Here is a 27,757-nt window from a genome sequence, read left to right on the forward strand (position 1 = left end):
TAGGGAACATAAAGTGTTATAAATAAGAGGAACGAAATTACAATAAACAATGTAAAAATAAAGCTGTGAACAACAAAACCAGAATAACGTACAAACCAACAAGAAAATGATATATATGGAATAGCGATAATTATTATGATACTGATGGTAAAGGACAAAATTAAAAAGAACGTTTGTTGATTGTCACCCGGGCTATTTTAACACCTACAATATTTTTATTCATCGAGTACCAATAAAAAATCATTATATCTAATTTATGAAAAAATCAAATAAAAAACCCTTCTTTCGACTGTATTGTGTTCATATGATAACATTACCTACATCTATATATATATTTTTTGCCTTATATTTGAATTGAACTGAAGGGCATATCCAACATGTTATTTCTGGCGGTGAGATTTTTTTCTTTTTAAGATATATAGGCTATTTCTACCTGCTTAAATCAAATATGTAATAAAAAATATACCTTCATGTGCTACTTTTTGAGTAAAATTAGGTCGAAATTTCAGATATTTGCTCAAAGTTCGAATTTGTGGACGTATTTTTCCTTCCAACAGAAATGCATAACTTTTTTGTTTTAAAAGATAAACACAAGCTAATTTTTATAAAATTATTTGTAAGTTTTCTTTTATATAAGTATCCTATGAATTTATGAAATATTTTGTTTAGAAATAACTAAAATTTATCAAATGTTCATTTACTGTAGAAAAAATGTCACTTTTTGCTGTATATTTATCAATTTTTAAAAAAAGGCATCATTGACTTTTTCATGAATAATAAAAATCAGTCGAAAAATGCATCTTTTCCCGATATTTCATAGTTTGACGTCGCGAAAATAACATTTTACGTTAACAACGTCATTACCTCCCCTGTAACATATGCCCTTAATATAGGAGAGCAAATGATGAAAAAAATACAACATTTGCATCTGAAGCAGTAAAATCAATTTTATTTAGTGTTCTTATGATTACTTGGTCGATACCTCTGCGGTTAGACAATAGGTTCACGAAGGTTTACCAGCAAGCTTTAAAAGTTAAATGCTCTCGTATCCTGTAGTCTAAATATGTACCTTAAGGTTCGTTTGGTTATCTCAGTTCAGAAATATTTGAATTATATGTTGTATCTTAATAATATTTTATCACGTATCATCACTGTAGAGATGCTATTTGTCAACATTTTAGTTTTTACATTTTTACTGTTTCCATATGGCAACCATTAATTCCACATCTGCACATGATGGTTAACATTAATGTTATACTATAATTCCATTTAATCTGGTTCATACAGTTTGGAGACACAAGCTGGAAAGAAAATTAACAGTATTTCACCCCAACTGTGCCAAAAATATATAGATTAATAAAGGCAACAGTAGTATACCGCTATTCGAAATTCCTAAAACGATTGAGAAAAAAACAAATCCTGGTTAGAAACTAAAACTGAGGGAAACACATCAAATATAAGGAGAACTCTGCGGTATGGGCTTTGCTCATTGTTGAAGGCCGTACGGTGACCTATAGTTGGTAATTTCTGTGTCATTTTGGTCTCTTGTGGACAGTTGTCTCATTGGCAATCATACAACATCTTCTATTTTATATTTAATCGTTTCTCTTCATGTGTTCAAAGTACACAACTTACTATCCGTGAAGAAATGGTCAAAATATCATTGTTCCATTTTGTTATGCTTACATGATACATTATCACTATGGTATAATTGGCTAAAAATTAATACTGCCAATAAGAAGTGACCATCATCATATAAGCGAAATGTCTGTCAATGGATTATTGTCTCTTTTTCAACGTCACTGATGAGTCTTATGTAGACGAAACGCGCGTCTGGCGTACAAAATTATAATCCTGGTACCTTTGATAACTATTTACACCACTGGGTCGATGTCACTGCTGGTGGACGTTTCGTCCCCGAGGGTATCACCAGCCCAGTAGTCAACATTTCGGTGTTGACATAAATATCAATAATGTGGTCATTTTCTATAAATTTCCTATTTACAAAACTTTGAATTTTACGAAAAACTAAGGATTTTCTTATCCCAGGAATAGATTACCTTAGCCGTATTTGGCACCACTTTTTGGAATTTTGGATCCTCAATGCTCTTCAACTTTGTACTTGTTTGGCTTTATAAATATTGATATGAGCGTCACTGATGAGTCTTATGTAGACGAAACGCGCGTCTGGCGTACAAAATTATAATCCTGGTACCTTTGATAACTATATTCATAGTTCACAGCAACTGTGTTCTGTTATGTTTTATGGGCGTAAATTTCAAAGGGCATTAACTTGCTCTTTGTTTTATATATACTGATGTATTGCAAATGTGATCATTGTGTGTGTAGATTGTACTTTAATAAACACATATACTCTAATGCAATAGTCATCAATGCAACCCATGATAAATATATAATACATTTTGTAGACATTTCCTTACCTCTTAATCTTTTATTCCATCCACAATATGTTAATGGAATACTAAAAAAGAATTTAAAAAAGTCTCCAGAACAGTTGCAACGTTTTATCTGTGCGCTTTGTTGAAACTGGATATAATTAGGTCTTTCCACTTTTCGTGGAAAGACCCTTTGCTTTTCTTCTGATTATTTTTTTTTCTTCTGTCGTCTGAGATGCTTTTTTGTTTTACAACATATCGGATGGTTTTTTGTCCAATGATGTTGTTCAGTAATGGGGGTTTCAAAACTCACCCTGTGTGGCCGAACACTTATTCTTATTGTAGTTATCTCCCCATGTCCCCTTTTTTTTTGTTATCGCTATATTTCTAAAACCGTAAAAGATTTTAACAAACTGTGTTCACCAACTTGTTCGTCTACACTTAAGAATGATTTGGGTTTTTTACCGGAGTTATCGCATGACATCTTATGGGAGTTATCTCCCTTTGAAAATTTAAGATAGGCGATCTGTTGGATAAATACACACATTGTAAGTCGTAAAGGCTTAAGGTCTTTTGATATGAAGTCCTTGGTCCATTTGACGGAAATTGAGGTCAAGGTCAAAGGTCAAGGTCGTGTTTTGAATTTTGCTTGTTATCTTTATTCAAAAGAAACTGTAACAGTTACTGATATGATGTGTTTTCCAAATAACTGTTAAGGATAAGGTTCAACATTAACCCATTTAAGGTAGCACAATACAAAGATTTTTCATCCCCAATCAGACATCTTTAAACTGATTTTATTCCACTCATCCTTCTTTAAATTTTATAAATGTGGTACCAAAAGAAAGAACAATTATTAATCTTTCAAATTGTGATAATTTCATTATGACATAATTATTCCATAATTAATTGTTATGTAATTAGTTGCTATATTGTGATGTCCATACTTGAATGAATTTAGCTTCTTTGTTCTTCATAGCATCCCAAAATATTTTATAGATTCTTGCACAACACAGTTTGACCTCCAAAACTATGTCTCAGATTTTTCCTATTGTATTTCATTCTCTCATAAATCTTCAATGAAGTTTGCAACATCAAATCATAAGAGATCACTAAATTCAATGTGGTATAAAATTTGTTCTATTGATGTTTTTGGAAATCTGAGACACTGTTTCGGAGGTCAAGCTATGTTGTACAAGAATCTTTCGCCCAAAAGAAATTACTGTAGAAAACCTCTTCTCATCTATCATAGTTTTTCCGAAACATCTTCTGACATCAGACTCGGACTTCTCTTGAACTGAATTTTAATGTGCATATTGTTATGCGCTTACTTTTCTACATTGGCTTGAGGTATAGGGGGAGGGTTGAGATCTCATAAACATGGTTAACCCCGCCGCATTTTTGCGCCTGTCCAAAGCCAGGAGCCTCTGGGCTTTGTTAGTCTTTTATTATTTTTAAATTTTAGTTTCTTGTGTACAATTTGGAGTTTAGTATGGTGTTTTATTATCACTGAACTAGTATATATATTTGTTTAGGGCCATTTGAAGGACGCCTATGGGTGCGGGAATTTCTCGTTGCATTGAAGACCTGTCGGTGACCTTCTGCTGTTGTCTGTTCTATGGTCGGGTTGTTGTCTCTTTGACACATTCCCCATTTCCATTCTCCATTTTATTTCCGAAAATACTAAATTGCAACTTGCGGAAACTTTGAACTTTCAAATGAACAAAATCTTCAAATGTGCATATGCTTTTAAAAAAAAAATTAAACTTTGTTTTATACTTAAGTATCAATTTACTTTAAATGCCATGTTGTGTTGATATAAAACATGTATACCTAAAATAGTTATTAAAGGTACCAGGACTATAGTTTAGTACGTCAGACGCGCGTTTCGTCTACATAAAGACTCATCAGTGACGCTCATATCAAAATATCTAAAAAGCCAAACAAGTATAAAGTTGAAGAGCAATGAGGATCCAAAATTCCAAAAAGTTGTGCCAAATACGGCTAAGGTAATCTATGCCTGGCAAGTATACCTAAAATTATAACTGATCTTTAGAACAAATAAAAAACACTTAAAAATTTAGATAAAAAAAAAACGAAAAAATACAAAAAATACAAAAGATACGAAGAAAAACGTTACGCCAAACAAATTAAAACGGTAAAAGCAAAATAGAATCGATCAAAAAAACGTATACACATATTGCGCAATTACAGATTGTTGTCATTCATATTATTTTTGCAATTTAAATTTTCTACAAACGCTTTCTTCAGTTTTGACATTTCATCAATAAAAAATCCTTAGACAGATAAAACTTTTCAGATTACACTTCATAAAAGGAAATGTGAATATAGATCACCGTCTTCAAAAAAGACACAGTCTCTACATTTGGATCTCTTTGTGAAAGGTTGTAGTATTGATGTAAAATAATGTCACAGAAGCATGTTAGATAGTCTTATAGTCAGTTTCGATGGATATTTTATAATAAAAGGCTTATCTATTGTGTACATTTCCTAGCGATTTGTGAGAGTTTCATTTAGTAAAAAATGTATATAATTTTTGGAATGACAACGTTAGCCAATTCTTTTATTTATTCATTTCCAATCCGTTAATATATATAAATGTTATGTTATACCAATAAATTAAATAAATTCTTACAAATATTGATCATTAATTTACAAGGGGGGAAATCAGAATAAGAAAACTCAAAGTCAAACCAGAGAAAAGCTATCAACAGAAAGAATGGAAAAACACATTAAAGGATACCATTGTCTGTTTTAATTCTATGAATTTTCAAAAATGGTTTATAAAAAATCCGAGATCATCATACGACTGTTAAATTTGCATACTATACTTTTGTGGTATTTCAACTTGGACCAGTACAGATGCCTGAGATAGTGTACACTAAATGATCAGAACAACCATTGAATTGTCGCCGAAAAATCTTTACTTTTACTGAAATACGGATGACAGACAAATACTTCGAAACGATTTAACAATATGCAATCTGAATATCAAGGTTCTGTTCTACTAAAAGTGACTATCAATTAGAAAAAAAGAAAAACAACACTTTTCCAAAGAAAAAGAAGAAATTCAAACTGAAAGATATAAGTAAAATAAATGTACACAGAAACACGAATCCACCAAAACTTTTAAGTATATATATTGGCTCTCAAAGGGTAAGCAGATTACCTAAATGGATATGTATAGTATCAAAAATTAATAAAGGATACACAATCGAGAAACAAGAATAAAACTAATTTTTGAAGTTAGCGCAATAGCTTTGAAAGTGTATGCAGTTTAAACACAACTTATGATAACCGTCGTGTTACTCATTACAGTTGAAAGTCTTGTGATGAGTTGAAATTCCTGTGACGAGTTGAAAGTCTCGTGACGAGTTGAAAGTCTTGTGACGAGTTGAAATAAAGACACAATCTACATAGTTGTGTTCATCTGAATCGAATCTACAGATCACGACGGATATATTCCAATTGTTGTTCCCACAATAACGTCTCGAATCTGACCTAACAGATTAAACTTATCAATGAGTTTATCCACATGTAGAGGTGGATCTGAATACAAATCCAAGGCAATTAAGATCAACCGAAGTTTTAGGGGGAGTTCGTTTTACTCAGTCTTTGTTTCCTATGTTGTACTTTATTTATTGTTGGTTTTCTTTCCATTGTTTTTCGTTTTTGACATAACATTTAACTTTGTTTTTCTACTTATAATTATGAATGTTACTTTAAAAGAGGGACAAAAGATACCAAAGGGACAGTCAAACTCTTAAATCTAAAACAAACTGACAACGCCATGACTAAAAATGAAAAAGACAAACAAACAACAGCACACATGACACAACATAAAAAACTAAAGAATAAACAACACGAACCCCACCAAAAAACTAGGGGTGATCTCAGGTGTTCCGGACGGGTAAGCAGATCCTGCTTCACATGTGGCACCCGTCGTGTTGCTGATGTGATAACAAATCCGGTAAATAGTCTAATTTAATATCTTCGTCTTTTTTATAAATCATGTCGGAATCAAAGTGAATATTGCTGAGTTGATGCTTTCAAATACCCACTGCCTCATTCGTTAGGCATTTCATTAGTTTGTATGTGCAAATCGTGCATGTTGACCTCATTCGCAAGGGAGTTCTCCTTACACTAAAACTGCTTCAACAGAGTTATGATGAAGAACAATTGAGAGTGACATTTACGAGCAGCATTACAAATTGGTAGACCGTTACGATATGTCCTCATGTAAACGTCCACGTGTTTTCGCAATCTTGTAATTTTATCGATTGTCATAGTTTTCCCAAGTAGATATAGGAAGATGTGATATGAGTGTCAATGAAAAAACAACTCTCCATTCAAGTCACAATTTATAAAAGTAAACCATTATAGGTCCAGGTACGGTCTTCGACACGGAGCCTACGCTCACACCGAACAGCAAGCTATAAAGGGCCCCCAAAAATTACTAGTGTAAAACCATTCAAACGGGAAAACCAACGGTCTAATGTATATAAAAAAGTGTAGATTTGCATGATGGGTGATACATGAACCGCACTAGACGTTTACCTTGTCGTCACACCAGGTCTCGCCCCTTTCTATTTGTGTTTATTTCCTTGGTTTGATTGATTTATGAGATATGAGTATCGGTTAACTGTTGTTGCCTTAATTAATGATACCATCTTGGAACAGCTATTTTACAGTAATCGGTGAACGTTTTTTGTTTATTCGCTTTGTTTTTTCTGTGTAACAGTTGTTTTTCTGTGGTCATATCTCTTATGCAGATTTAAAGGGAGTAGCATTGTTGGTTCTCTCTTTAGAACTACATATGTGGTTAATATATAAATTTCCTTATATTTTACATATTCCGCATTTATCCGCATCTGTTGTTGTTTTTATAACCGTTCAGACAAAATTTGTATGTCCTTGCTTCTGAATACTACAACACGATTTGAATTATAAATATCTTATCATAACTGTTAAAGTGTTAAATTATCAATATATGGACATTCCAATTTATTGTCCAGGAAAACATTCACCTGGTCGATATAAATATCGTTTTACAAATTTATTAAAAGGTTAAATGTTTGCGTCACTGTAAAATTTCTATATAAATATTCTGTATATTCCTCCTCACATGCATAAAGTATGGCTCATCTGAACTCGAGATATCAGGTAGCTTGCCTAGGAGTTGGTGGTATTGGAAAAACATCAATTATGAACAGATATCTAGATAACAGTTATTCGGCTATTTACAAGGAAACTGTTGAAGAAACATATATACAAGCTTACAACATTAACGGAGTAAGAAAACATATCGACTTCATAGATACTGCCGGGAAAATTTACTTTCCAGCCATGCAAAACATATACATTGAAAGAGCAAAAGGTTTTATTCTTGTCTATTCAGTCAACTATGCAAAATCATTTGAGGAAGTGAAAAGAATTTGGGAACAGATTAAATCTGTTCGGGGAGAAAGCATCCGAAGCATACCGTGCGTAGTTGTGGGAAATAAATTAGATTTAGAAAACAATAGGGAGGTGGAAACATTTGATGCTATGGCATGGGCACATAGCGAGAATCTTGCGGGATTTTTATTAGAGGTTTCTGCTAAAGATGACATTGGCATAAGGACTATTTTTGACAGTTTCTTGGAACAGATTGGAAATACAAGATCGCAACAAACAGAACCTCTTAGAATGAGGGCTACAACGTTCTGTAGGCAACAGTTTGCGGCAGAAATTATCAGAAAACGCGCCAAAAATAGAGCTCAAGGGAAAGGCATAAAATACGATAAAATAATTCCATCATGCAAAAAATTCCGAGATTCAGTATTTGAAAATTTTAATAATCAAAAAATATACAGAGTATTACCACAACAAAGGATTGACATGCATCAACGCCGGTCATGCAGTGATTTTGGTCTTACTCTAGTCTCAAACATCAGGAGATTAAGTGACTCAGGTAGAAAACTCAGTATTGCACGTAGTTCGAGTTTACCGTCGGAAAATAAGTACGGCATTGATCAATTCAAATTATCATCTAATAATCTGCTAGGGACAATATCAGAACCAGCGAATGAATATACAAATCATTCTAAACCACGACTTTCATTGGTGTTAAACAAGTGTAGGCCTTCGTGGTTGTTCAAAAGAATACGAAAACATTTACCTAACAGATCAAACTAAAATTAATGATGTTACTAAAAAATAATGATTATGTAGAACATTTGTATGTTATCAAATAAAATGAAATCTATACGAACCATAACTGTTTAAATCATGTTGGCATTTGAAATATATAATTTATTTTATGAGGAGGGATAGGACCTTTATCGGGATTACGGGATCGGGTGTTTTTAAGCACGGGATTTCGGGATCCTGGAATTCTTTTTTCGAATTTCGGGATTTCGGGATTTAGATTGATTTTAATTCGGGACCTCGGGATCAGGACCCCTCCTACCCCTACTCTTTTATGCACAGTATGAACATTTAGACACCAGACCTAAAAATAGATCTAGGATAGATTATCCAGGATCAAAATTTTATACACCAGATGCCCGTGTCGTCTGCCAAAAAACTCAGTGAAGCTCGAATAGGAAAAGGTTCAATAGACAAAATAAGGTACAACGTTGAACATTGGCACAACATCATTCTGAAAGGTTTTGACAAATACAGCTAAGGTGATATATTCTTTTGGTAGAAAATCTTTAGTTATTCTAAAAATTCTGAATGACCAAACCTATGAAATGGGCTGGGGAATACATGAACATTAGACAACGGACAAATAAAAAAAGAAATAAGATATATGTACCCAAGACTTCAGACTTATAAAACGGATACGGAGATCAATTTCATTAGACAACAGAAAAATAAGATATAGATATATGACAGATGTACTCGAGACCAATAACATGACTTGAGTAGATGTTGATACCAAATCAAACCTGTAAAATAGCCATCAGATAAACATAAGACACAAAACCTTACTAATAAATTTGGAATATTGAACTTTATACCTGTATAATTAATTGTTGTTAGAAGTACATTGGACATCAGATATGTAACTTGGCTATAGATGTACATCAGACACAAGATAAATAACATTGAAATGTGGAAAATATCAAAAAAGGACATGTGATATGATTGCCAATGAGACAACTCTCCACAAGAGACCAAAATGACACAGAAACTTGACAAAAATGACAGATATAACTTCGATGTACATTTGACAATTGACTTATGCAATGATAGTGGGTTAACGTACATTAGACAGTAATATACAAGTCGATACAATTCGAACAAATGTTTGTGAATTGTGCTATTAATTTCAGTTTGAGTGCTGCTACATTAATAAAACTGTAATGTTTGTAAAGAGTGGTTCCTTGTATGTGTTTACAATTGTGAAAGGTCAGTAAATTTAAACAAATCATTGTTTGCCACACTCATGAAAGTATTTATAAAAGACATATGGTCCTTGCAAATAAACACAAAATATGAATATTGTTATATATTTGAATGGCTAACTGCTATTGCGAATCATGTTTACATATCATGTCTTTCAAAAGCAATTTCTTTGTTTTATACAGTTTGAAACCATAATTACCCATTTAAGGAAGCTGGCTTGTCATGTATTGGATTTTTTGTCAGATTTTCGGATTCCTCTGGTTTTATCCATTTGAATGCCTTGAAAAAATTTGCCCGAGGACCCCCATTTTTCTTTTTGTAAATATTTTACATGTATAATGATAAGCCATCTGTAAAAGTCTTATACATTTTTTATTATTTTTTAATAGTTTTTGAGAACTTAAACTTGTTAATGATAAAGCTATGAAAAGTCAAGAGAGAATATTTTCCCGCCAAAATTTCAATGGCTTATATTTCGAAAACAAGCACGGTGACCTATATATTTTTTTGGCTCTTTGGATTCCTTTATTAATGCCCTATCAATATAAACTTGTGTTTTGAAAAGTTAATTACTTTGAAACTGAGAAGCGAACTCCCTTAAACACATCCCTTACACTGCTTTTAAATTGTCTCAACTGTCTTTTAACCAGAAAATCCCTTGTTTTCCTCTTTTTTGTTTCCTAATTCCTAATTGGTTTGAGTCATAACCCCCCTCCCCCTCAAGTCAATCCTAACCATCCCTTTGTACTATGGAATTTGTGGTTTTACCTGGAAACTACAAAAATGGTTATTTGGACCCCTATTTGGCCTGTTATTCCTAAAACAGTTGGGACAATAACCCCCAAAATCAATCCCAACCTCCCTTTAGTGGTTAATCTTGTGTTTAAATTTTATTGATTTCTATTTACTTATACCAAAGTAATTATCCGGAAACCATCTGTCTTCGGGCGACGCTGACAACGACGACGACGACGATGACGCCGACTAAGACGACGGCGTGATACCAATAAACGACCAAATAGAAAAAATTGCGGTCGTCTAATAAATATCAAAGCTACCAGGATCATAATCTAGTACGCCAGACGCGCGTTTCGTCTACATAAGACCCATCAGTGACGCTCATATCAAAATATTTATAAAGCCAAACTAGTTCAAAGTTGAAGAGCATTGAGGGTCCAAAATTCGTCGCGCGATTTTGAATGGAAAACTTGTAATCAAAATATAGAAAAAAGAGGTAGACGTAAGTTGATATTCACCGATTCTTAAAGAAAACTTAAGATACAAAAAATAATTTAACAGCTGTTTTGACAAAGTTTAATGTACAAATTGGTAATTATGAGAAAATAGGTAAACATATCTCTATCATCTTACTTATCATTTTATACTATTGTTTGTCTGTTTGTCTTGTTCATTTTTAGCCATGGCGTTGTCAGTTTATTTTCGATTTATGAGTTTAACTGTCCCTCTGGTATCTTTCGTCCCTCTGGTGTCTTTCTTTCCTTCTTTTATCAGTCACGTGGTTCATGATTCTGTTTTGATTGGTGTAGATTGTTTGTCAAGGTAACGAACAACCAACACATGAAATATATTTTTTCGGTTATATGTGATGAAATCATTGTAAAAGTAAAATTAATATAGTAGATATTCATAGAAGTGTTCACTAGTTTTTCTCAACATTATATTGATCAAAACTCGTTTCAAATAATTTTAGGTGCGTAAAATACGTAAATACTTCAACCACCAAAGTACATTTGTATGTCTCATTTCAAGGAAATCAAATAGTTTATGTTATGCTTTTTCCTTTACTACTTGACCAAAAAAAGATCAACTCAGTTATCGTACCGTTAATATGTGTTTATCCTGCAATTGGGTGTCCTACTATACAGATACAGTCCTACATATATCGCTATGCTGTATCTGTATACTATACAGATATCGCTTTAAAGCTCCGCCCACTGCCGGACTGAGTATTGTTTGAACCTGTGTGACCTCAGAATGTGTATTCCAGTTGCATTACAATGACGATGACAATTGTCGATTTCAAACACTTGAACATTTGAATGTTTATGATTGTGTTATAAAATCAACAATGTCAATTTCAGCATGCATGTTTAGTGAATGTCAAGTCTGAAGCGTATGACAACTCGTACACTTCTATTTCAAATTTGACAATGTTTTGTTATTTGTTTTTACTGTTGAAATTAAATGTTATGTTAAAATAGATAATTCTTCACCTTGAGCGATGTATAATTGTTGACCATTCGAGATTCTTTTTTTGCGAACACGTCTTCAGCGTAATATGTGATTTTGATATTACTACGCGGGCCTCAAGGAATTACAAATCGAAAATAAATGCTATTTTTTTTAGTTTTTGTGTCTTTCAAAACACAAACAATATACAGAACTAATTGCAGGATAAAGATAATAACTGTTTAGTGTCTTTAAATATCAGCTGTATTTGTACTCGGCTCGAAACAGGTGTAGTAGCTCGCTAAAAGCTCGCATACACCTTGTTTCCTAGCCTCGTACAAATACAGCTGATATTTAAAGACACTAAACAGTTATTGTCTATGTAAACATTTAGTCTCTTTGGAATTTTAGTCTTGGTATGTTGGTTTGTTGCTTACTGGTTGGTGTTATTAAAATTTATCTCCTTGAAGCTATTTTTGTGGGTAGAGGGGGTTTGAATGTCCTCAGTTTAAAACTGCAAAATTTTCGAAGAATCCTTATACGTAGCTTTAAAAATTGGTATGACTATTATATTGAGTTTTTTTTTCATTTTTTTTTATATAATCTACAAGGCCTGTGACAGCGTAAAGAATATGTTTTTTTTCAATTAAAACTTAAAAGTCAAAGACACCTAACAAAGTGCATTGATTCGATAACACTAGATCTATAAAAGCTAAGGATGTCAACTCGGAAAAGATTTACAAATCGAGAACACTTTGGATTTACCAAGCTATACTCGAGTACTCGCTTGGAAAAACATCTGTAAAATGGAAACACATAGTTATACCACTTTTACGTATTGTGGGTCGTTGTCATATGGACGTGAAGCACTTAAGATTATAACCTAGGACTAGATATTAGTCCCATGAATTTTATACTATAATCAATAACTCATTTACAAAAGAGGGTCGAAAGATACAAAAGGGACAGTCAAACTCATGAATCTAAAACAAACTGACAACGCCATGGCTAAAAATGAAAAAGAAAAACAAACAACAGCATACATGACACAACATAGAAAACTAAAGAATAAACAACACGAACCCCACCAAAAAACGAGGGGTGATCTCAGGTGCTCCAGAAGGGTAAGCAGATCCTGCTCCACATTGGCACCCGTCGTGTTGCTTATGTGATAACAAATCCGGTAAATGGTCTCATTCGGTAGGTCAAATTCATGGAAGGGAAGGGATTGTAGTTACGACGTAAGGAACATATCCGATATCATTTGTGAAACGGTTATTCCATAACGGTCAACCAACTCGTGATGGCGTCCGTAAAATTTACAAAGGGATGATTTCAACTTCACTATTTGGAACTTTTGGTTTAATAGCTTCCTTGTGATCAGCAACCCTCTATCAAGAAAATCATGATAGGAAATGCAAGCACGGGAATATCGTATCAATTGGGAGATATATACCCCGTATGCAGGTGCTGCTGGAATGTTGCTACTTAGAAATGGAAAGTTCACAATTGGAAAGCTAAAATCATCTCTTTTGTCGTAAAGTTTTGTTTTCAACCGACCCTCATTGTCAATTTCTAGATGAAAGTCAAGATATGAGGCCGACTTAACTGTATCTGTAGTATCCTTTATCTCTAGCTCGATGGGATAGATGTGTTCCACATAGTCACCAGATTTTGAATTATTAAGTGAAAGAACATCATCTTTATAGCGAAAAGAAGAGTTAAAGGATATTGCTAACTTCTTATCTTTCTTCCTAAGAAACTCCGACATGAAGACAGCCTCATTATAATAAAGAAACAAGTCAGCAAGTAGAGGGGCACAGTTTGTTCCCATTGGAATGCCGACAGTCTGTTGAAAAACACGTCCTCCGAACGTAACAAATATGTTGTCAATCAAGAAATCAAGCATCTTGATAATATAAGTTTCAGAGAATTTTTTGTTTGAATCAGAGTGATCCTTTACAAAGTAGGATTTATCCCTCCCTAAGACAAGATACTTGTATCTACGTTGGCCATTCTTTTTTATGAAGCAAAGCAATACCAACTCTTTCAATTTGTCTCTTAGTTTGGAATGTGGAATACTTGTGTAAAGAGTAGAAAAGTCAAATGTTTTAATACTGTTACAATCTGCACGTATTATGTAGACTGACAATAATCTAATTAATTAATTAATTGATAATAAACATCCATAGAAAATGATTACGCAAACAACACTATTTGAGATTCTTAAAGGAACACATTAAATGATCAAAAAGGGTGGAAGATAAAATATAACTATGCTTTGAACCATTTTCTAAAGGGTGACGCAGTATGAAACAAATTTGTTCTTATTTAGAAATATAACAATGTCAATTTGTCAACTTTTTTACGTTACTAACAGTCATGGTTATAGAAATATTTGCTCTGACGGTACAGATGTGGTGGAATGACTAAGACACGATTAGCTAAATGCACATGCCTCGAAAATGTGCATTTTATCATAGCCTTCCTCTGTTTTAAGGAATTTTAAATGAAAACTATATGCAAACAGTCGAAACATATTTTAGTTTTGATTTATTTCCGGCTGGTAGGCGATCTCAATAAAAATATGTTTTCTTGAAAAAGGCAACATCGTTCTAACAGAAAACCGATTAGTCGAGTATCATTTTGGTATGAGTAACATTTTTGTTATCTCCAAATAACACATAACATTCAAATACAAAATGTATGACATCAGACAAGTGATGATCTTTTATACTTATATATTGACCACTGTATCCTTATTGTGACATTTTAACTATTATGTCTGATTGTTTTGTTTGCTCATTGTTGTCAATATAATGGCATTTTGTGCGACTGTCAAACTAGTGAGAGGTTTAGCTAGCCATAAAACCAAAATCAATCCACCATTTTCTACATCAGAAAATGCCTGCACCAAGTCAGGAAATGACAGTTGCTATTCATTCATTTGATTTTTTTCCCATTTGATAAGGGACTTTCCGTTTTGAATTTTCATCGGAGTTGGTTATTTCTCCTTTTCTTTTGTTTTTATTTAACTTTTTTCAAGTAGTTTCTGACTTCTAAATCCTCAATCTTTTCTCTTTATAAGTAAAAATAAATAACGAAACCTATTTCTGGCCTTATTTAGTAAAAATTCAGGTTATTTTGATACACTTTAATATAGTTGTAAAATATATATCTTAAATTTTCATAGAATTATGGCAGGTCTTTAGGATGCAGTTCAAACTTAAGATGTATGACTCATGCTGCTTCTCAAAATATATGGGTAATATGTAATTTCATTTCATTATAAAAGCTCTGAAATAGTACCTGCTATGGAAAATTGTATTTTTTTAAAGTGACTCATTTGTTTTACCCAGATTATATTATGACTTAATAAGGATATGTTTAAGTTGAACGTCGTTTGATCGTTATTGAGTATCCACAACACTGACATTTCACTGGTGTCTTTTACAAAAATGTGTTTATTACATACGTCATTAAAATCACAAAAACACATTTTCTAAAGAAATCTTCGTTTCAAACATGAATTATTCGCCAGACACAATTGAAATGTCATTGTTATTATTAGTTATCATCCTATCACTTTACTTTTTTTTGTGTCCAAAGAAACAAATACAAAAACAAGAGGCAACTAGTGCAATTCCTTGACAAAAAAGACAAACTCAGATTTATCACCTTACTCCAAAGTTATTTCTTTACATACCAATTAATGTATTTGCAATTTCCAAAATGCAAACCTCCTTATACACATTATATATTTTAAAAGGATCTTGGATGCCAAAAAAATTTATTATAGAAAGTAATTTGATGTTTTTGTTATACCTGGTATATTGTGTGCTTCCATTATTTTAGATAGTTTAGGTACTATATAGTGATTACGACTTTAACACAGGAACAAAGGTTATTATTTTTGCATCGAAGGCGTGTCTATTAAAATGCATGTTTATTACTAAGTATTTTAGTCTACGTTTCTTCCCCCTTTTGATGTCTTTGTCTTTGAGAGAGAGCCGAGAGCAACGACATTCAAACTCATAGATAGAAAGTAATCTCAAACGCCATGGATAAAAAAAGAAAAAAGACAAACTGACAAAAAATATTACACAAGACAAAACAAAGACAAGAGTGCACACGCTGAAATGTCTCGCCTTCTATACTAATCATTGACATTATGTTGATAGTCCTAAGTAAAAAGCTAAGCTTTATAACAACTGTACCATAAACTTAACATTAACCAAGATAACTAAACAAAGACCAATGAACCTTGAAAATGAGGTCAAGGTCAGATGAACCATGCCAGGCAGACATGTACAGCTAACAATGCTTCTATACAACATATATAGTTGACCTATTACTTATAGTTTAAGAAAAATAGACCAAAACATAAAAACTTAACACTGTGCAATGTACCGTGAAAATGAGGACACGGTCAAATAAAACCTGCGCGACTGACATAAAGATCATTAAATATTTCCATACACCAAATATAGTTGACATATGGCATATAGTATTAGATAAAAAGACCAAAACTCAAAACTTAATTTTGACCACTGAACCATGAAAATGAGGTCAAGGTCACATGACATCTGCCCGCTAGACATGTACACCTTACAATCATTCCATACAACAAATATAGTAGACCTATTGCATATAGTATGAGAACAACAGATCAAAACACAAAAACTTAACTATAACCACTGAACCATGAAAATGAGGTCAAGGTCAGATGACACCTGCCAGTTGGACATGTACACCTTACTGTCCTTCCATACACCGAATATACTAGCCCTATTGCTTATAGTATCTGAGATATGGACTTGACCACCAACACTTAACCTTGTTTACTGATCCATGAAATGAGGTCGAGGTCAAGTGAAAACTGTCTGACAGACATTAGGACCTTGCAAGGTACGCACATATCAAATATAGTTATCCTATTACTTATAATAAGAGAGAATTCAACATTACAAAAAATTTGAACTTTTTTCAAGTGGTCACTGAACCATGAAAATGAGGTCAAGGACATTGGACATGTGACTGACGGAAACTTTGTAACATGAGGCATCTATATACAAAGTATGAAGCATCCAGGTCTTCCACCTTCTAAAATATAAAGCTTTTAAGAAGTTAGCTAACGCCGCCGCCGGATCACTATCCCTATGTCGAGCTTTCTGCAACAAAAGTTGCAGGCTCGACAAAAACTAGACTAAGCAAAACGAACCCCATCGAAAACTAAAGGTGATCTATCAGGTACTCGGGAATGGTAATTATATCCAGCTCTACATGTGGCACCCGTCGTGTTGCTCACGTTAATACATTCTATCTTTTATTGTTTTAAATAACTTCATTTACAAGTATTATGTGGCAGAATGCAAAAAAAAAAAAACAGGTGCTCCGCAGGGCGCAGCTTTATACGACCGCAGAGGTCGAACCCTGAACAGTTGGGGCAAGTATGGACAAAACATTCTAGCGTGATACAGCTCTGAATTTGGATTGTGATCAAATTTTTGACATTACATGGTTTTTTTTTACACAAAACAAATGTCAAGATTTTACAAATTTTACAATTAAAGATTTCTTCTTCAAACTTTTTAAATCTAAAATTAAATAGTTGACACAGCATAGGTTTCTGACACAGAATGAATGTGGTCTAATGAACTTAAAAGTTTGTTTTTGCCTTTTAGCAATTCACTATGCTGTTGAATATTAATCCTCTCAAAAAAATGTTTGAAGAAATTTTCTTTTTATTTATGAAATCTGAAAGGAGAAAAATTTAACCCCCCCCCCCTTTTTCACATCCCTGTTTCCCTTTTTCCAAAACTGATATCAATTCAAATTTCTAATGGAGTTTGCAACAATAACTACTCTTTTAAATACATCATAAAATATTAAAATGTAAAATAAAGTGCTTGTTATCACTGAATGGTAAAGATTGGTTGGTAGTAAAAGTGAATATACATTGTTTATTGTATAAAACAATAAAAAAAACTTCATCAGCAACATTTTATATTGGCAAATTTCCAATGAAGTTATTTACATAAAGTTATTGGCAAATAAAACAAGTGAAACTGCGAGCTACTGCTCACTGATGATACCCCCGCCGCAAGTGGATAATATTAATAGTGTAAAAATATGCAAGTGTTCGGTAAACAGGAAGTTGTCGAGTGATGAATCTGAAAACGCATCACACGGTATAGCTGACTTATAAAAATCCTGAAACCCAATTTCAGAAATCCTTGTATTGTAGTTATTGAGAAAAATGTGACGAAAATTTTCAACTTGGCTATCATGTGTAAAATCATACAAGTGTTCGGTAAACAGGAAGTTGTCGAGTGATGAATCTGAAAACGCATCACACGGTATAGCTGACTTATATAAATCCTGAAACCAAATTTCAGAAATCCTTGTATTGTAGTTCCTGAGAAAAATGTGACGAAAATTTTCAACTTGGCTATCATGTGTAAAATCATACAAGTGTTCGGTAAACAGGAAGTTGTCGAGTGATGAATCTGAAAACGCATCACACGGTATAGCTGACTTATATAAATCCTGAAACCAAATTTCAGAAATCCTTGTATTGTAGTTCCTGAGAAAAATGTGACGAAAATTTTCAACTTGGCTATCATGTGTAAAATCAGACAAGTGTTCGGTAAACAGGAAGTTGTCAAGTGATGAATCTGAAAACGCATCACACGGTATAACTGACATATATAAATGTTGATACCAAATTACAGAAAGGGTGGATGTGTAGTTCCTGAGAAAAATGTGACGAAAGTTTCATGGGACGGACTGACTGACGGACAGACTGACGGACTGATGGACGGACTGATGGACGGACTGACGGACGGACAGACAGAGGTAAAACAGTATACCCCCCTTTTTTAAAGCGGGGGTATAAATAGAAAATGACATCATAGTCATGTCTGGCAAATGTCCAACATACATTATCTAAAAACATTTTAGATAAGATAAGGAAATAAGATGTAAAAAAAACTGCTTGTTATCACTGAATGGTAAAGATTATTTTAATTTATCTGTTGGTAGTAAAAAGTGAATATACATTGTATATTGTATATAACAAAGATTTAAGTTGATTCTGGACAAAGAAAGATAACTCCAATTAAAAAAAAATCTTGCTATTGCACAATATTTTGCAATTAGATATTTCTTGCTTACTATTCTGGACAAAGAAAGATAACTCTAATTAAAAAAAAAATTGCTATTTCACAATATTGTGCAATTAGATATTTCTTGCCATTGCGCAATACTGTGCAATTGAAAAGACTTGCTATTGCACAATACTTAATATAATAATTTTAGATCCTGATTTGGACCAACTTGAAAACTGGGCCCATAATAAAAAATCTAAGTACATTTTTGGATTCAGCATATCAAAGAACCCCAAGATTTCAATTTTTGTTAAAATCAGACTAAGTTTAATTTTGGACCCTTTGGACTTTAGTGTAGACCAATTTGAAAACAGGACCAAAAATGAAGAATCTACATACACAGTTAGATTTGGTATATCAAAGAACCCTATTTATTCATTTTTTGTTGAAATCAAACAAAGTTTAATTTTGGACCCCGATTTGGACCAACTTGAAAACTGGGCTAATAATCAAGAATCTAAGTACATTTTTAGATTCAGCATATCAAAGAACCTAACTGATTCATTTTTTGTCAAAATCAAACTAAGTTTAATTTTGGACCCTTTGGACCTTAATGTAGACCAATTTGAAAACGGGACCAAAAGTTAAGAATCTACATACACAGTCATGACAGTTAGATTCGGCATATCAAAGAACCCCAATTATTCAATTTTGATGAAATCAAACAAAGTTTAATTTTGGACCCTTTGGGCCCCTTATTCTGTTGGGACCAAAACTCCCAAAATCAATACCAACCTTCCTTTAATGGTCATAAACCTTGTGTTTAAATTTCATAGATTTCTATTTACTTATATTAACGTTATGGTGCGAAAACCAAGAAAAATGCTTATTTGGGTCCCTTTTTGGCCCCTAATTCCTAAACTCTTGGGACCTAAACTCCCAAAATCAATACCAACCTTCCTTTTGTAGTCATTAACATTGTGTTTAAATTTCATTGATTTCTATTTACTTAAACTAAAGTTATTGTGCGAAAACCAAGAATAATGCTTATTTGGGTCCTTTTTTGGCCCCTAATTCCTAAACTGTTGAAACCAAAACTCCCAAAATCAATCCCAACCGTTCTTTTGTGGTCATAAACCTTGTGTCAAAATTTCATAGATTTCTATTAACTTAAACTAAAGTTATAGTGCGAAAACCAAGAAAATGCTTATTTGGGCCTTTTTTGGCCCCTAATTCCTAAAATGTTGGGACCAAAACTCCCAAAATCAATACCAACCTTCCTTTTGTGGTCATAAACCTTGTGTTAAAATTTCATAGATTTCCATTCACTTTTACTAAAGCTAAAAGTATTCGGACGACGACGACGACGACGCCAACGTGATAGCAATATACAACGAAAAATTTTTCAAATTTTGCGGTCGTATAAAAACACAACACATTACTTATAGTCATTAAGATTGTCTGTATTATTCTTTTAGAATAGGTTAGTCTCACTCAAAGATAGATAGTGTAAAATAAAATTGTGATACAGAAAGTCAAGATAACTCGATACCAGATTGAAGCACTAAATTACATTAATTACGGGAATATTTTTTGTTCTCATAAATAAGTCAGATTTTAACAGTGAATCTCTAAAGTAAAAGATCTAAATTACTTTAGTGATTTCGTAAAATTACAAACGAATCAAGGCAACAGTCGTCATAAACAGATTTAGAAGGATAATCAAGGTAACAAAATAAAAACTACAGGAACTTCAAATGAAGCGAGACCAGATAAGGCCGTCAGTGTAACAGTCTACTACTATGAATACTAGTACACCATGCAACAAGCGAATTCTCAAATAAAATGTCACAATAGGGAAAAGGACACAATCGATAACATTACTGATTAGACGACTATGACTATTTTTGGTATCTAAAGATCTAAAACAACGAAAACATGTCACTGGTGGGATGAGACACAGGCAACCAATTCGTCGGGCATCCAATTCATCATGCTGACCATAAAACTTAGGTTGTATGAATTACAGGCATTTTTTCATCTCAATAAACACCATACAATGGAACAAAAAGTATGTTACTATTGAGAAATAGGAAGTTGACGATTTGGAAGTTAACATCATAACTTTTGTCATAATCTATTTGAGGTTGTCCACCTTTGGTATTTTGACCCCCTAACCATGGAAAACTGAACCTCTCAAAAAGACATTGATCATTTTATACTATACAAAACTTTGATTCAAATACATGGTGTTTATTTTCCACGAAAGTGAGACATTAACACATATGTGGTTCAATTTTCGTAGAGGCCTGCAAGATCAAAATGAATCCTCAATTATGACACCAATTGGAAATGTCGTTCCAACGAACATTGGTTTTTACTTGTCATTGAATCAAAAAGAAAAATAGATTTTTACCAAACTTGGCCAGGAGCTTCTTTCAATCAAAAGATAGTATCAAGGGGAATATTATTATTTTTTTCCCCTCATTTTTGTTTAGCCTGCAATTAACAGCAAAAGAAGGCGAGAACCCTTAAAATGTTTTTTAATGTTATATTGAACATTGCTATTAAAGCTCGAGATTTGGCTATTTTTTTAAATGTCCTGTACCAAGTCAGGAAAATGGTCATTATTATATTATAGATCGTTTCTGTGTGTTACATTTTAGTGTTGTGTTTCTGTTGTGTTGAAAGTTCTCTTATATTGAAGTGTTTCCCTCAGTTTTAGTTTGTAACCCGGATTTGTTTTTTTTCTCAATCGATTTATGAATTTCGAACATTGGTATAGTACATGACACAATCTATGATTCTTTTTTTAAATGAGTAGTTCTGATAAACAGTATAGTAATTACTAGACCATATCCCCTTTGATGACTTAATATGACCAATTGATTGTAATTGTCTATAGCTTCACTGACCCTCTGGTTCATATGGACTAAACCCTTTATAAATAATTAAATTAAATACATGTTCTCAACAATATTTGTTTATTCTTCATCAATATCCAACAAAACTATACAATTTTTTAAGCTGACCATATTTAATAAATAGTTAAAATATTTACCAATACTTCATTGAAGCATATAAAGTTAAGGTGGTACCTAACACCTGAACTAAAATTAATTTGGCTCGTTTAATTTTCTTAAAATTTTGACAAATTATTTACTTTGATCCTTTTACAAAAATATAAAAAAATCAAAAAGATGGAACCAACTGTTTAATCAGAAAAATTACATTGGTTATATAGCAGTTTGACAAACACTTATTTTGATCATTGAGAAGCTAAATATTCCCTTGAGAACACAACGTCATTAAAACGTTCTGCTTATTTGACAGAGTTATCTCCCTGTAGTGTTAGGTACCACCTTAATTGAAAACATAAAAATTTCCTTTATAACAATATCAATAGATTAACGTAACAAATATTTCTCTAATTTTTGTGCTATTTTCACATTTCCTGACCGGTGTGAGAAAAATATTTCTCCTCACTAGTGAAAAATCTGTTCTCGGCAAATGATTAGTCGAAATTTGATTATGACGTCTAAATGTTTTGTTTTCTTCTGAATTTTCCTATTGTGACGCCATGAAAAAAGGCGGCAATGCCTGATGACGTCACATATAAAGAACACAAGTTTCTGAAAATCTTTGAAAAAGAAGGATAAAAATCATTAGAGAAACAGATTCCGACACTATAACTCGTGTATTATGATATTTCTCCACTCTCGACAGTTAAATTTTAGTTATTTAAAGAGCTCAACAAGCATCGCGCTTTAAATAATAAAATTTAACTGTCTCGAGTGGAAAAATATCTAATAATACACTTGTTGCAGTGTAGGAATCTATATTTCTACATTCTTTATGTGATGAATAATAATCTCCAAAGTCATGCACTGAGGGTTTCTATTTCTTAAGAGAGATTGCTGCAAATCACCTTTGGCTATTAATATGAAGAACTTGATTTGAATTTTGTTCTTGTTATTACTCGATTTATTTCACTTGACTGGGCGGAGTTTAGCCGATTCGCTCACAATAAACCAGTCCATCTATAGATGGGTGTTTAAGGATAAACTCATCAATGAAGTCCAGTCATTGTTTTCTAAATTCCTTTGATGTCAGTGAAAGGTGATTAGAAATCAGTAATAATTATAACGGCAATCATTCTTATCACACACATCTTCAAATAGACTGTCCGTATTCAAATTAAAACATAAGCTCCGCCCGATCAGTTGAAATAACATTGGTAATAGCTTCACTGAATTTACTTTTTCAATTACAGGTAGCTTACTTATGTTAAAATCTCATTAATTCATTAAGAAAATTCAAATCAAGGGGAAACCCAAAACAAAAACGGATGTATTTGCATGAATTTCAAAAATGGCTATACCATCTGTCAGTAGAGTAAACATTTACTATGCATGCATCACACATCATACAAATCTACTGTCAAATTGTCAGCATATGGAATGGAACACATGATAAACATCAGCCCACATTTTTTGTTTTAATTCTTATAGTAACCTACAGTAAATTAGGGGCTACAATTCAATGTTGTATTAATTCTTAATTTACCGTACATAAGGAGCTACTGTTTACTGTTGCATCAGTGACAGTGCCTAATTCACTTTCGTTTCAAGTGGCGGTTTGTTGAATTCAAAATTGATAAATCTTTTTAACCTAAATACAGGAGGATGAGAGTATATCTGAAACAAGAATGTGTCCCCAGTACACAGATGCCCCATTCGCACTATCATTTTCAATGTTCAAAGGACCGTGAAATTAGGTAAAAAATCTAATTTGACATAAAAATTAGAAAGATCATATCATAGGGAACATGTGTACCTTGACCAAAAACTTTAACCTGAAACTCCCACTTTCATTTTCTATGTTCAGTGGACCATGAAATTGGGGTCAAAAGTCTAATTTTGCTTTAAAATTAGAAAGATCATATCATAAGTAAAAAGTGTTCTAAGTTTCAAGTTGATTGGACTTCAGCTTCATCAAAAACTACTTTGACCAAAAACTTTAACCTGAAGTGGGACAGACGGACGAACAGACGCACGGAAGGACGCATGGATGGAAACACAGACGAAAGAACAGACGGATGCACAGACATAAAAACATAATGCCCCTCTACTATCGTAGGAGGGGCATAAAAATTAATTGTAATGTTACTCAACAGTTGTTATGAAATATTTAAGACTTTTGTAATCACACATGCATTTATCTCATTGGTCTGAGGATGTTTGTTCGTGCTGACTGATGACATTTGTTCATATTGACTTAACATTTCATAATTAACACATAGATGAGAAGGGCAAAGAGCAGACTGTTATTTAAAAAAACATTGTAAATCTAAGATAAGCCAAGGTTAAAAATGATTTCTTTATGAGTAAACAAGCTGCTTTATCTCAGTAGATTTCTGTTTATAAATTATTTTTTTTTGTGTTCTGATATAATGTTGATTCCTTTATTTTTTCAATTTTTTGTGGATAGGGGAAATCTTGCATTTTTGGGGATATTTCCTTTCATGGTTTTGTTAATCTCTGCATAGAAAAACTATAGATAATGTTATTTGTTGAACATTTAAATTCATGGTTTACCTGTACCTATAAATCCCACAAAAATTGGCATCCAAAGAATAATTGTCTTTTAATTCTTTTGTTTCACAAATTTTTAGTAGGTTATATGGAAGGGTTATATTTAAAGGAGGTGGCACTAACTGATGTTTAAAATTTTACTCCCATCAATCAATCCAAACTGACATTCTAAACTTTAGTATTATAATACATTGTTGTTCATTACTGAATTTTTTTTGTTAATGAATGAAAGACAGAGTTTAAGTGTGAAATTTAAAGTTATTACAATTAAACTGTTAAATGTTTTTAAAAGATGTTGGTTTTTTTTTGCAATTGCTATGTGTGTCATCTGTGTAAATTTGAACTTTCTGTGACCTTTACACCAAGATGGCAGTTTGTAAGAAAGTCTGTTTGTGACATATTTCTCAAGGCTTGGAACACATCAGTCATGCCTAAACTGTCAGGATATCTGAAATCAAATAAAGTTCTATTTGAAACTGGATTAAAGATAAAACAGTATTAAAAGGAGGAGTATAATACAAGTTCTTATATGACTCTTCTGCCTGTTACTCTGACCAGCTCTTTATAAAACACGGTTTTGTGGTGTCAAATACCCTAACTTATTATCTCCATCATGTTTGTTTACACATATTCATTTAAAGTGGTTTAGGAAACAAGTTATAACAACTTATATTGATCCTTTTCCACTTTGCAGGTGCAAGTGCTGCCTTGCAGGGGCATTAGCCTGCTTTTTCTCAAAATCTACAAGGGTGTCTTTTGCAAGCATATAAAAGTGTTTCAGTAGGATTTTTAGGGTCAAAATTTGTATGGGGAAACATATTTTGAACTAGAATAATTAACTGTTGTATGTCCATCATAGTCCTGACTGTTAACAGGCACTTCTTACAAAATTAAAAACTTCATCTTTTGGTGATAATAATATAGAGAATTCAAGTAAGATTAACTTCAAACATTCAAAATTCACAGATTATCTTAGTACTCTACCATTACACTGTTTAATCAACTCTTAAAATATATGTTGATGTCTGATAAAAGACTTTAAGGTGGTACCTAACACTACAGGGAGATAACTCTGTAAAATCAGCAGAATGTTTAAATGACGTTGTGTTCATAAGGGAATATCAAGCTTCTCAATGATCAAAATGAGTGTTTGTCAAACTGCTTTATAAACAGTGTAATTTTTCTGATTAAACAGTTGGTTCAAATTTTTTGAAATTTTTATATTTTTGTCAAAGGGTCATAGTAAATAATTTGTCAAAATTTGTTGAAAATTAAACGAGCAAACTGAAATTTAGTTAAAGTGTTAGGTACCACCTTAAGAGAGGCAAAAGACACCGAACTCATAAAATAAACTAACAAATCCAAGGCTAAAAAGAAAAAGACCAACAACAGTGCACAAAACCCAAACTAGAAAACTAAAGACTGAGCAACATAAACCCCACCAAAAAATGGGTGTGATCCAGGTGCACCAAAAGGTACATGTGGCACCCATCATGCTGTTCATGTAAGAACAATCAGGTGACAAGTTCTTGATATGAATGAATTGCATTAGAATCTCCATCTAATGATAGCTTCTTTGAATGGGTAGAATACCACAGTTGACTCAAACAACACAGTCATGTTTTATGTTATATAAATAAAATGGTAAGCGTTGATTCTTGAAAAAGAAACCATGAGCCCAGAGGTTTGTCATGTTTCATGTTCTCTTACCTGCTGTTGTGAACTTTACCAGCAAATGATTCTGTAATTATATCACCTAAGAATGACTTCATTACCTGTAAAATAAGATTAAATTAAAAAAGAAATAAAACGAAATCTCATGCTTCCAAAGTACTTTTTTGGATTAACCTTCTTTGGGAATACTCAAAGCCAAGGATGTATAATAAACAAATTGTTGAAGAGCTGTATGACTAAAAAATACCTTTAAAATAGCCAAATCCATCTATCAAAGGTCATCTTGCGAGAGATGGCACCTTTATTTACAAATCAAAAATTCTTTATCTGACAATCTAAAAAAAGTTTGTTATAAATCCTCATGTGAGTACGGAAGCACTGACTACCAAGCTTATGATAATCTCAGTAATTCATCAGCAGAGGTATTGACCCAGTGGTGTAAAAAATTAAAACAAGTGTGCCATTAAAAGTCATGGGCATAACTAAAAATAATTTATTACTGAATTACAATAACAGCATGGGCTAGATTTAGTTTTAATTGAATTTTTACGTAATTTCACAAAAAAAAAATTAAGAAATAATTTAATTGGAATGGAGTATAGAGATTAAAAGTTATTCAAAACATATAGCAGAAGTGATACTTCTACAAGTGATTTTACATAATTAACGATTACAATTATATAAGAATATTTGAAATTTGTTTACACATTATAAATTAGTTTAACTTTCAATAAAAGCAAATGTTTCTATTCATTGATACTTGTGTACATACAATATTTTGAATGTAAGCTACGTTTTGTTTAGGTGTCCATCTGCACATGTGTGAGGATGGTAGTATCTAGTTGAAGTAATGCCCTTGACTTATTAGGGATACAGCAAGGAAATGTAAATGTATATATCCATGCCCTGTAATTTGTTTACTTGATTGTGTTTTATCAGCAGTTGTATGAAATTTCTGATCCCTTGAACAGTTTGATTCATTGAAACAACTCGCATTTTGGTCAGAGTTTTGAATAAACTGTTATAGTCTGAGAGCAACATTTGCCATCAATTTAAAGTCAGATATATAGTGTGTGATTAAAATAACAAAAGTGTACACATGTAAATGTAATGCCTGTTTTACATATTCTTGAATCTATGTTGAAAGTCTGTAATATGAAGAAAAAAGTAAAATCACAAAAATACTGAACTCAGAGGAAAATCTATTCGGAAAGTTCATAATCACATGGCAAAATCAAATAACAAAACGCATCAAAAACGAATGGACAAGAACTGTACTATTCCTAACTTGGTACAGGCAAGGTTTTACTACTAGTATCACTTAAGAATTATGTACTCTTGTGCAGCTTCAATGCTAAACATATTGAAATTTATAGAT

At 32.6% G+C, this 27,757-nt stretch overlaps 1 protein-coding gene across 1 annotated transcript in view; it reads right to left on the reverse strand.

The window, feature by feature from the left end:
* Positions 1-22,078: 22,078 nt before the first annotated feature.
* Positions 22,079-27,757, reverse strand: part of LOC143063483 (uncharacterized) — a 43,369-nt gene continuing 37,690 nt past the window's right edge. Inside the window, exons 17-18 of the mRNA XM_076235662.1 lie at positions 26,416-26,480; positions 22,079-25,153 (exon numbers count right to left, since the gene is read on the reverse strand). Coding sequence (XP_076091777.1) covers positions 25,030-25,153; positions 26,416-26,480 — 189 coding nt within the window. The 3' untranslated portion in view covers positions 22,079-25,029. The remainder of the gene's footprint in view (positions 25,154-26,415; positions 26,481-27,757) is intronic.

Source organism: Mytilus galloprovincialis, chromosome 2 (assembly GCF_965363235.1).
Source record: "Mytilus galloprovincialis chromosome 2, xbMytGall1.hap1.1, whole genome shotgun sequence".
NCBI classification, from domain to species: Eukaryota; Metazoa; Mollusca; class Bivalvia; order Mytilida; family Mytilidae; genus Mytilus; species Mytilus galloprovincialis.